Below are 12500 nucleotides of genomic sequence, written 5' to 3'. Positions count from 1 at the left end.
CGCTTCCTCGTGTGAAAGCAAACAAATGCGTTTGCTGAAGCATCGAAGACTGCTGTCGCTGAAGGAAGAAAGTGAAAAAGGCACGCTTGTGAATATTTCATTGTCGCATGTTCAAGGTTTTTGTCTTGTTTACATTTGCTCTGGCTGATTTTTCCCGCTTAGTTTGATTGACTAGAAAATCAATAACTATTAAGTGACTTGAGTTTCCGTCCCACTTATGGCCTACATGGCGGACTACCTATTGAACCACAAAACCGTTTACCATAGTTCATCTTACAGTTGAAATTCTCGAAGCAGAAAGGTCACACAACATTGAGAAAGTGATCGGGGAACGAAGAACTTGGTAAGGTCGAACACGGTTGTTGACTATTGCTACGTCATAACACGTCACATCCAAGATGGCGCTCTCCAAGTCACGAAAGAGGCAACTTCAAAGTGCTCTCGTCATATTTTAACAGGGAACTGGACAAAACGGAAATTATTTTCGAATTCCTGGGGAAATGTTTTTGTAATTTAGAGAAACTTTTTCCAGACCGTACTTTCCCTTAAAAAAAAAAAACAAACGAACCACAGTACAGGTACCTCTGTAGCCACCTCTGCTTTCTCATCACTTATAGCCACTTTATCTCTTTCCAACTTCATCATCTACATGTAGTTATTAATATAGAACAGGACATTAATAGTATGTACAATCACAGGCGTCCAAGCTCACAACGCGATTTTGCAAGGCATTGCTGATATAGTGAGTGAAATGGCTAATGAATCGACACAAAACAAAAGTGAACAACAATAATTATTTGAGGTAGGGAAAGTTTATTGAGAGAGAAAGACGTTCAATTTTTCAACATAACTTAATTTTTAACTCTTTTCACCATTAAACTCTCTTACTATATAATAGTTATGCATTGCAAAATCGCGTTGTGAGCTTGGGGCACATATGGTACAATGTACATAATGATATTATTCATGAAAAATTTGCGGTAAATTAACCCTTTCACTCCCAAGAGTGAAACTTGTAGATTTTACTCTGTCTAACGCCAGACGATTTTACTCGTCAATGGGGAACCCCACGGGGGTGAAAGGGTTAACAACAGCTAGATTCACTCAAAAACTATGTCCCCATTAACCTAAGAGTGCCACTTATAGATTTTACTCTGTCTAACGCCAGACGATTTTACTCATCAATGGGGAACCCCACGGGGGTGAAAGGGTTAACAACAGCTAGATTCACTCAAAAACTATGTCCCCATTAACCCTTTCACTCCCAAGAGTGCCACTTATAGATTTTACTCTGTCTAACGCCAGACAATTTTACTCGTCAATGGGGAACCCCACGGGGGTGAAAGGGTTAACAACAGCTAGATTCACTCAAAAACTATGTCCCCATTAACCCTTTCACTCCCAAGAGTGCCACTTATAGATTTTACTCTGTCTAACGCCAGACAATTTTACTCGTCAATGGGGAACCCCACGGGGGTGAAAGGGTTAATACCTATATAATTATACAGGTATTGATATTTGGTGTGTACACTGTAATCCAGGACTGTAATATTGCAGGGTATTTTGATGAGTTTTGCAGTATTTATGAGCTTGTCAAAACACACAAAAAAGAGTACAAGTACTCTGCAATAGTCCTCACCAAAACCTGTCATCCCATATGCATAGTTACATTTCTCTGAAATTTCACATAAGAATTTGTTCCCCAATGGACAGTGCTGTAATTACTTGAAATAAAACTAGCTAAGTTCATGCCTTTTCTTGGCTTTTTTCCAGTTGAGATACAAGATCTTGACGTGGGTCTAAGCCATCATCACCAGCTCTTATGCTGTTCTTGCAGTTCTTTTGCTTCGCTATTACATCACGCAAAAGTTGAATGTCCTCTTGAGAATCATGGTACAGTTGATGTAATTCAGCCAAGTCTTTTTTCAGGGCTTTGTTTTCACCACGTGATTCACACAACAGCTGTGATAGAGTCTGCAAATGCAAGAAAAGAAGAAGTCAATTTCAACAGAAACATGCAAATAATAATGACAGTAGGTCTTTTTAAAGAAGATTCAAACATGGCTAATTTATAAAGGTAAACAAGATAAGAAGTTAAAATACATATAAAACTAAAAATAGCCTTTGTATACATCTATTTAACCCACTGCCTCCTCAGGCATCTCAGGATAGGCCCGGTTGAAGTCAATGTGTTAAAAAGACTGATTATTTCAAATGTTTAGAGTTTGCTCTTGATAATTTGTAGTTTATTTTAGATTTACCGTAGGTTCTAGTTCATGAAATCTTCAAGTCTTCAATTTTATTTATTTCCTCTTAAGAGTAGCTTTCACTAATACAAGAGGTGGAACTCAAATAATGAATAATTAAATTACCAAGTACCGGTATAGGTAATAAATAATAAATGCAGGTAATAATAAATAAATAAATAATTGTTAATTATTGAATGAAATATTAATTAGTACTGATAACAAGTAATAATATTAATAGTAAATAAATAAATATATAAATACCGGTAAATGAAATAAAAATGGGGGGGGGGGGTCCTACAGCCTACGAAGGATCTTATTGCAGACTGAGCGGCAGACCTAAATAATGGCACATTGGTGGATGAGGTTACATTTTCAGGTAACTGGTTCCAAATCCTAATAGCCCGAGGGAAAAATGAATAATTAAAATGAGGAATCAAAGTCTTTAGCTTGTGGCTGACTGTAAGGACAGGAGTTATATCTAGAAGGCCTTTACGAACGCTTAACTATATCAAGAAAAGGAGAATTAATTAGCTTGGCTAGCCAAGCGTATCTGTTCAAGAGTGTCCCGATTTAGATTTTTGACTACATGTACATGTAGCTCAGATGTACTTGAGTACGGGTTTTAATTGTTGGTGACAAATGTGGCAGCATTAATTTGGACCTTTACACTTCGGTAGACATCAGTGTCAGTAGATGGGTTCAAAACTGGAGCAGCATACTCTTTGGTTGGTCGCACAAGGGTTACATGTAAGTATGCTCTTTCTTCAACTTCCTGGCTGCATGGTTCTAGAGTTCTTCTAATCAGGCTCAGCATTTTATTGACCTTGTGTGATATTTTGGAAGTATGTGGTCCCCAGCGAGACTTAGAGCAGCAACCCACACCAAGGCAATTTTGTTCACTACAGGGACTTTATTGAGAACTTGACTGTTGATGGAGAAAGAGAATTCAGATGGTTTCCATTTATTTGTGATGGATAACAGGTGGCATTTTGTTACATTAAAGTCCATTTGCCAATCCTTGGCCCAGTTGAACAAATTTAGATAGATCATTCTGCAAGATGTGGTGATGGCAGTAGCTGTTTATTGCATGGTAGACAACACGGTAGACAATGCTGGACCGAGCATTGAGGGTCCCCTGAGGTGAATTGGATACTGAAAGAATGACAGCCGTTCACTGATACAAATTGCGATCTATTAGTTAAGAAGCCTGCGATCCAACTATGGGTCTTACCATGAATGCCATAGCTTTGGAGTTTATATATTATGAGCTTAGTGTGAGACACTTTGTCAAAGGCTTTAGAAAAGTCTAACAGGATCGCATCAACTTGGCCATGACAGTTAAGAGCAGTAGCCCAATCATGCATTGTTACGACCAGATGGGACTCACGAGAAACCAGCACGGAAGCCATGATGGAGATTAGAAAGGATGAGGATTTCTTCACTGAAGTTGTTTAGAAGCCTCAGCAGACGCAAGCCAGTGCAATTGGCCTACAGTTCTCAGGATTGTTCAGTCCTTCGGCAGCGTGCTTGAATCGTAGCTCTCAACGTTAACATAGGAGAAATCACAGATGAAAATTTATGTAGTATTCTTGGAGACAGGCCATCAGGTCCTGGAGACTCACATGTAAATGGATTAAGCTTCTGAACTTGTTTGCGAATTCAAGGCTCAGTAAATTTGAGTAATGTCATTGATAGGTGATGTGAAAGATGGTGTTAGGACTCTGGTACATGTAATTGTCCATTATCTTCGGTGAATACAGTCTCAAATTGTTTGTTAAGGGCTTTAGCCTTGTCTGCATCATTAACGAAGATTGAGTTGTCCACACGTAACGCAGGGATGCCAGAGTTTTCACACCTTGAACAATTAACGTAACTCCAAATTTTTAAGGATTAGATTGTAGGCTATCACCAATATCATTATTCAGGTAGCTGTTATGCGCTTCCTTGAGGGATTTAGCAACTCAGTTTCTTTGTTTTTGGTAACTGCATGGTCCAAACAGTTGAGTGTTTGTGGTTACCATGTTTAGATTTGGAGAGAAGGCGGTCCCTCTTGCTCATTTGACGCTTGATAGCACGTGACACCCAAGGAAAGGATACGTTAGATTTAAACATTTTTGAAGGTACATTATTTTCAACAACTGATGAAAGGTTATTTTGGAAGAACAGTCAGTTATCTTCCACTGATCTCATTGAACATAATGCAAAAAGTCCTTAGCAAAGCTGTTGATCCCTTGGTGAAGAGCTGCTGTGCCATACATGTAGATTTTATGTGTTGGCACTTTAATTCTACAGGGTTTGCAATTTATATTGAACTTCACGATACTGTGGTCACTCGTGCCTGGTTGGGTGGAGATACTAGAGATGGTTTAGAGGAGAGCACCAGGTCCAGGGTTTTGAGAGAAGCCGGCTGAGTAGGCTAGATCACATGTTGAGTTCGAGCATTGATATTAAAAAGGTCAAGTAAACAATTCATTAAAGGTGCTGTTGAATTATTTGAGGGTCAGTGTTCCAGGATATATCACCACAGTTGAAATCACCAGCAGTAACAATGTTAGGATGGGAATTTTTGTTTGTCAAAAACCTTAAGAATGGTATTTGAGAGATGGTCAAGACGAGATGACGGAGCATTGGCAGGTTTGTAGTATACACATAGGTGTAGTTCTTTCACTTTAGCCATCCATACTGAGACCCAAATTGATTAATTATCATCACTTTCATCAGGGTATTTGAGTGAAGCATGTGATGGAATTTCAGACTTGATCGCAATCAATACGCCACCTCCTCCACACTGCAAACGATCTTTACAGTACACTGTGTAGTTAGATGGAAATGACAAGTGAGTTGGAATATCCTCACAAAGTCACAGCCAAAGATGACATCAGGATTATGTAATGCCACATGAGTAGCAAATACAGCTGCACGTCCAGAGCTCCTGATACTGTCGCAATTTATTTCAATGAACCTTAGATTTGTAGACTTTCTGGAATGATGTGGATATTTGATTGGTGTGGAAGTTGCCATACAAGGGATACAATGCTCCAAAAAGACTGCTTGCAGTCCCTTCTGAGTTAGTCGAACCATCCGCTTTAGTCACGCAAGTGAGCCAAGGGAAGAATGGTGATGGAGCGAGATATAGGGACTGCACTATCTTCTGTTACTGACGCATTCAGATTGGTCCATTGACAATAAAACGCTGTCAGATTTTTTGACAAGTTAATAATTACTTCTTGTCAGATTGCTTTGATTTTCCCAGGGAAAAGATAAGCACGATAATTATGGCTTTTGTGGTTTCGATCCTTTATCCCTTCAAATCGCTAGCACATTGAACCCAAACAAGAACAGAAACTTGTGGCCAAAGCTTTCCTATCGGGCAAGTATGTTATGGCTGTGCTACCAACTGGTTTCGGCAAGATGATTATTTACATAATGATTGTATGAGAGATTTGTCGTCTTAAAAGATACAGGTGAAACCAAATTTATGCAAATGCCATTGATCATGGAAATAATTCCTCGTCGCAGCATCACCGAAGATTAGATTCGGTCAAATGATTATCTACGTGTATGGGTAGTCACCTTCAAGAAGAAGAGGAATTTGTTGAAGGACTCTATCACCATTCTCCCCTCGGCTCGCTTATGTAACCAAAGTGGGCGGTTTGACTAACTCAGAAGGGACTGCAAGCAGTGTATACCCCAAACTGCTGTTACATACATGTACAAGAGAATAACATGATTGACATGATTAATGAATTGAATGTGTGACTAAGTCGTTGTATGGTGTTTTGACTTCTGTCAGTATTTTGGTTACAGTGTAATTAATTATTAAATAGTGACCACAGTTTGCGCAAAAAGTGGCTCATAACTTGGCTAATGAGTAAACAAAAATACTGTAGGTGGTGAATTACATGCACAAGGCACAAAAAAAAAACCATGAAAAAAGGTATTCTTGAAAAAAAAGGTCCAAAGCTATGGTACACCGTATGTCATTTAGGAGTAAAGGCAAATTAATTAAGCAGTATCCTGTGGAGAAAAAACTGTGTGAACCCTGAATTTGAAGAGTCGCAGAAGATGCAACCTTAAGTTTTGAAGGACCTTTCATCAACTCCTCTGTGTACATTTTTAGTACAGCACATGTAATAAAACTTCATTGAAACATGCAATGATTACCATACCTTCTGTTTTCTTTCTCTGACATTCTGAAGTTCTTGTTCCCATACACTGTTACCAGAGAACAACGACCCCCTCTTAACAATAGGAAAGTGATTTCATCAGTGTCATTAGTGCTTCTGCACAAGATATTAATTAATAGCTACGGTATGTTGCTCAATTAAAACTCCTTTACTCCTACAGCTGTAAGAGTGACACTTGAAGATTTTACTTTGTCTAACGCCAAAATTGATTTCACTCAGCAATGGGGGTCGGTTGAGGTTCATGTCCCCTTTAAGCCTTTCCCTCGTAAAGCCCCGGCTACATGTACATTGTTGTAACATTGTTAGAAGAACACATCTCAACATTGTTATAAGGATGCTTCTAACAATGTTGGATACGCATATAACATGGTTGGAAACACGCCACTTTAGGCACTATTTCAACATCTGCCATTTTGGATTGCTCATGGTTGTTGGATTGGAGACTGGGCCCTTCACTCTGATTGGTCTTTTTGTTGAAAGGGCAGCTCCTCCCTCCACCCTTTGCGGTATGTTGGAGAAAATGTTTTTGATTGAAATCCAAACATTCTTCCAACAAAAAACGTTGAACAAACGTTATCAAACATGCATGCTAGTCAGGCACCGTGGAAATACGTTTTTGGGGGCCAGCTGCAGAATTTTTTGGTCAAGGACACACCTTAACGAAAACACAAAATGCCGGCAACTTTTAAAATGGTTTTTGCCATGAGTCTTGTCGACAGCAAAAAAAAGTTAAAACTTAGAGTGAATACTGTAAACTTAGCTTTGAAACTCGGCTTACCTTTTGGAGAGTTCTCATTTCATAATATATATTTTGCCAGAACCAAACTGAAGTTGCACTTGATGGGAAATTATCATTTTCGTGAAGGTTAATACTCGCAAGTGGCGAGTCCGAGGCAACTAAATTTTGTTTTGTGCTCAAGTCAAAGATCAGGCGGCTTTTCTGTGGCTGTAGAAATTAATTAATCAATTAAGTAATTACATGTATCTGTTTGTAATTTAATGGAGTGAATCTGTAATAAACAAATAAATAAGTGAACAATGCGAGCTGAACAAGCGACACGTCAACACAAAGTGTGAAAATTATACGACTTACAATGTACCTCTGTCCCTTCATGCATGTTACACTTTGAATCCAACCAGTCTCAAAACTCATCACGAAAAGCTTCATATATAACCAATTCTCTGCTTGCCTGGATACCCATCTTGAGGGAGAGGGAGATTGAAGCTTTGTCAGCTCGAGTCAGCAAACTGCACACTACTCCACTCAAAATGACTCCAATGTACCGCTATATTCGTTACGGACATGGTTTAAGTATTAAAAACCCGTTTCAGGAAATCAATTTGAAAGTCACAAAAAGCTAAAAGTATCAATAATATTTCTCACCTTACTATCATGCAAAATACAGATCTTTTATCGAACTCTAACAACACAGTTCAGAACTCAACAGCCTGATGGTAATGACTACTGACCAGTTACTGTAACGTCACAAAAAAAAACGTATTTCCGCGGTGCCCATGCTACACATTCTAACATTGTTGATCCAAAAAATGTTTTATAGCAATGTTTGAACATGTAGTCGGGGCTTAAGGGGTGGCCAAAAGTATAGATTTTACTCAGTCCAATGCTAGACAATTGATTGAACTCACTAGTGGGGGCCAGTTCAGAGATTATTTAAGGCCAGTTCAGAGGTTAAAACGCTTAAAACTAAATTTCAATATCACTAGTCAGAATGATAATTTTGTGAAACAAACATGGCCACCTTCTTAATTGTTAACAAAATTGGGATAACAAAATTGTCAATTATGATGTCACATAAATAGTATTGCGCAAATAAATGTGAAAATCGACAGTTAATAATCTTAAAATCTGAGGGAAGCAGAGGCTTGATTGGTGATTGCCCTGTACATATACATCTTAATAAAGATACCTTATACTGTACATGTAAGTTCTGATGTCTCAGGTTTCAAAAGCTTGAAACTTACAGTATTTAGTGACCTTACTTTTTTTGCAGGTGAAAATGAACTAGATTTTTGAGCTTGCTTAATTTCTTGTTCCTCCTGTTTCCTCTTGAAATCATCAACCTCCTTCAGCTGTCATAAAGAAAAATGATGCATAACTTATTAAGGACACATCAGCATATTACATTGTACACGTAGGATGCAAATTCAGTGCTTGTTGGTTGCATTTGTTGTAGTCCCCATGAAATCATACATAAAAGAATACATGCACATGTAGCTGTTTGCATAAAATCAGTGTACATTCCTTTCAGCTCCAACACATGAGTTAATAATATTATAATTTTTGACCCTTACCCCTTGTGCTCAACTTAAAACTTAACCACTCACCTAAGTAAATATAAACTGTACATGTAAATAGACCAATTACCATGTCACCTAATATCACTGCTGTAAATACATGTGAATGATTTCTGCTTTAAGGTGCCTGCAAATGAGGCAACAATGATGCAGAAGGAAATGTTGTAATGTGAAAGCAAAAATGTTTCTCCATTTGTTCAGAAATACATGTATTTAGCTTCCTCAGCAATTGTTTCCTCATTTGCACACCGAGGAAACATATTGGGAAACAATGTTTCCACAAAAAAATTTCCTCATTTGCAGGCACCAGCCCTTTACCAGTTGAGCTACAGTATAAAGCAAATTAAAAGGGGGTGTGTCACAGCAATGGAGTTTACATGTATTTTGTGTGATTTTACCAATAATTATTCCTCACCCCTACTAATCGGTATAAACGGCCCTTAAATGTCTCTTACATTTTCCTATCTGACAAGGTTTTGCAAAAGCTAGATATTCTTGGCTTGCACTCGTGATTAGACAGCCATGTTAGAGTCAAATTCCCGAAAGACTTTTTCGCTACTGTTCAGTACACCAACATGGCCGCCGTGACATCAGGTGCAATCCAAGGATTCAAAACACGGGACAATGCTCACCTGTCAAATTTAGCAAGACTAACCCCAGACGATTTTACTCATCAACTGGGAGCAACTAGGGACAATGACAATAAAAGACCGACAAGAAAGTCAGGTCCAGCTATTTTTGGCTGGGTTCTTCATTATTTTTTCCTCCAGCAACCAGGCTTTTTATTTTAACAAAAATTGGTTACATGGCAAACCTCCTGGTCATCTTGGACAACCAGACAACCACTAACTTGGAGTACTGGTACAGCTGTATTTGCTGTGCAACTTACATGTAACGTTAACCCAAAACTTACTTTTAAAGAAAACAAAATGAAAGCTTTGTGAGAAAAGGATGTCTGTCGAGCATGCATTATTTAAGGTACAATCAACACAGACAAAATTAATTCTGAAAAACTGTTACATCTGTAAGCCAAAGAGTTAAAAACCCCAGCTTAATCCACTTTGTTCACCCTCCAGTGTTTCAAGTTGTTATTTTTATGTTTCACTTGATTTGGTTGCCAGTTTCCAGTTGCTGAATTTGGCTAAATTTCCTGACGAGCAGGTACTCAACACATCAGATTAAAGGCAAATCAGTTACTGGTACATACCAGTGACATCACTGGTTAACCATTTAAGTACATGTACATGTAAAGGAGAATAACAACCAATTAATTACTGGTTCCAAACCAAGAAGGCCCTCACTCATGGCAGTCTCAGAAATTTTGAAACTGAAATGATTGAAAATGCCAGTTACAAAGAGAAACCTTTAAAACTTACAGTTAACTTACCAGCTGTTTTATTTTGTTTTTGTAAATATCCCTTTCTCTCTGGCATAGTTCCAAGTCACTGGTGAGAATCTTAAGGGCCTCTCGTTTACTGTTTAATTTCTTTTTACAAATGTTGTACTAAGAAATCAAAGAAAACAGTCAACATTATGTATTGCAACCTACAGAGTTTGACCCTTACTGATAATTATTATGAAATATAATTATATACAATTATCATTTAGAATAATTATATTAGTCACGTAACACCTTTGACCCCTAAACCGACCTAAACTGGCCATACGTGGTATTTTACTCTGTCTAACGCCAGACAATTTTACTCATTCATGGGGAACCCCCGGGAGTCAATGGGTTAATTTGCAAATTGGCTGACATATCCTTTTTCATCATATTTAATCAAAATTTGGTTGAGTGTATGACATCATCACTTGGCTAATTTGCGTATTTAAAAATCTCGCCCACCTCTGGAACAAAAAGAGATATTTGAAAAATTAATAGTAAAGAGCATTTTTCTTCTCATGCAGGCTACTTATTTATGTCTTAAAATGGTTTCGGTAGAAAAGAGGCGATTTTCATCCTAAGTGGCACTTTAAAGATTTAAAAACATACATGTATCATTAAAGAACCTGTACATGTACATGTATATATTCCGTGTGACTGATTATGCAATTACAAGAAGCTTTGGATCAATAAAGAATAGTCTAAATGACAGCCAGTTGGTCATGGGATTTCAATGACTGGCATCCTTTAAGCACCCATTTTAACCCATTGTCCCCTGACAGGCACACTAGGACTCCCCAAGTTGGCCAGAAAAAATTTCTGGCTCAATCTCAGGAGTGAATGGGTTAAATTGGTTTTCAATAAAATTTGAATTTGGTGGCTGGTTTGAATTTTAATCTTACACTGTAGGTTTGAAAGAATCTGTCTTTAATTACTTAAGTTTAAGGAAAAAGTAGCCGACAATCTCTGAGTAAAGTCTCTGATGCTTTTCATTAGTAAGACTTGTTTAACTCTTTGGAATTGGGACAAATTTCTCTCATTATCAAACTGGATCATGGATGACCATGATTTGCGATGTCATTCCAGCATTTCCTTTATATGCTACGTGAAGGCCTACACTCTTCTTGGCAAATCATGCCTGATGCCTGTGTTGTTCTTGGGTGTGAAGCCAGTCTCAACAAGAAGGAATGTAAATGTACATGTATTGAACTTCATCTGATACCTTTCTTTGAAGCATAGGACCCACAAAGAAGAAGGAGAAAAAAAGGCAGGCTGACATATAGGAAGCCTACCAAAGACTCAGCTGTGCATTTGAAGCATTTCTGAGATGCTCTTTAATGGAGATTGAGAAAGGGTGAAGTTGCATTCTTAATCAACAATTATTATTGGTAATAATTTATTGGATACGAGTGCCCTCAACACAAAAGAACAGAGTTCAGGTCAGCTCTTTCTTTGATTTGAAAAATTATGGGACTGTGGTCATTCTGTAATTTCAAAACAGTGACAGGCCGCCAATCAAATAGAAAGAGTGTAATAATAATAATTATTTTCCTGAGGATGGATTATTTCCCTCCTCCTAATTAACGCAGTTTCCTATAGAAATTTCAACACTTCTAAAAAACTGAATGAGTAGGTAACTTTTTTTTGTTTTTGTTTTTTTTTGAAATTTTTTTACTACATTTAGATACAAACGCTTCACCTACAATAAATAGACTTTAAAATTATTTACTACATACGTACATTCATACCTACATACATATACATACAAATCCTTAAATTATAATTATAAAATAATGACTTATACAGTACATACATTCAAAACTTTTTTACATAAATTACGATTGACTTAAACAGGATGCTATGCTATTGTCCATTTACTGGAAAACTCTCTCATTTTATTGTCTCTAGCGCATATATATTTTTCTATTTCATATTTGTTTTTTACTTTGTTTGAAAGCCAGGTATGCTAGGGGGAACTTTGTTTCTTCTGCAATCCCAAAGGTAACTTGTATTAGGTATATCACAATTGGCACAAACTCTGTGTTGTGTTGCTGAATTTAGAAAGCTTGTATGGCGAGTTAATTAGTCTATACAAATCAGAAGGCTTAATAAAAAAAAAAAAAGCACTAAATGTTGCACTTACTTGTCTGTAAACTCTTTGTGATCATTCTTTGGTCATTTGGTTCCATTCTGTCCTCTATTTCGCAACAAATCCTCAACTGAAGACCTATCTCTAAAAGAGAGTGAAGGTACAAATGCAGGAAATGCTAACCAGTTGATCAGCCAAGTAAACCAAGAAATCGAGCGAGGAATTTAGCCAAAATCCTTCAATCCGCCTCAAACTCGGCCAGTGACATGTTCGAA

At 37.6% G+C, this 12500-nt stretch overlaps 1 protein-coding gene across 2 annotated transcripts in view; it reads right to left on the bottom strand.

The window, feature by feature from the left end:
- LOC138043048 (coiled-coil domain-containing protein 149-like) overlaps positions 1 to 12500 on the bottom strand; it is a 21973-nt gene that overhangs the window by 8524 nt on the left and 949 nt on the right. Inside the window, exons 2-6 of one of the 2 annotated variants that reach the window (XM_068889158.1) lie at positions 10140 to 10256; positions 8438 to 8527; positions 6419 to 6490; positions 1753 to 1974; positions 583 to 645 (exon numbers count right to left, since the gene is read on the bottom strand). In XM_068889158.1, the coding sequence (XP_068745259.1) occupies positions 583 to 645; positions 1753 to 1974; positions 6419 to 6490; positions 8438 to 8527; positions 10140 to 10256 (564 nt within the window). Of the gene's footprint in view, positions 1 to 582; positions 646 to 1752; positions 1975 to 6418; positions 6491 to 8419; positions 8528 to 10139; positions 10257 to 12500 lie in introns of both variants that reach the window. The other variant, XM_068889157.1, reaches the window with a different exon arrangement.

The sequence above is a fragment of the Montipora capricornis genome, chromosome 3 (assembly GCF_036669925.1).
Source record: "Montipora capricornis isolate CH-2021 chromosome 3, ASM3666992v2, whole genome shotgun sequence".
Classification (NCBI taxonomy): Eukaryota; Metazoa; Cnidaria; class Anthozoa; order Scleractinia; family Acroporidae; genus Montipora; species Montipora capricornis.
The sequence above is the reverse complement of the archived record's forward strand: the minus strand, read 5'-3'. Positions and strand labels throughout refer to the sequence as shown.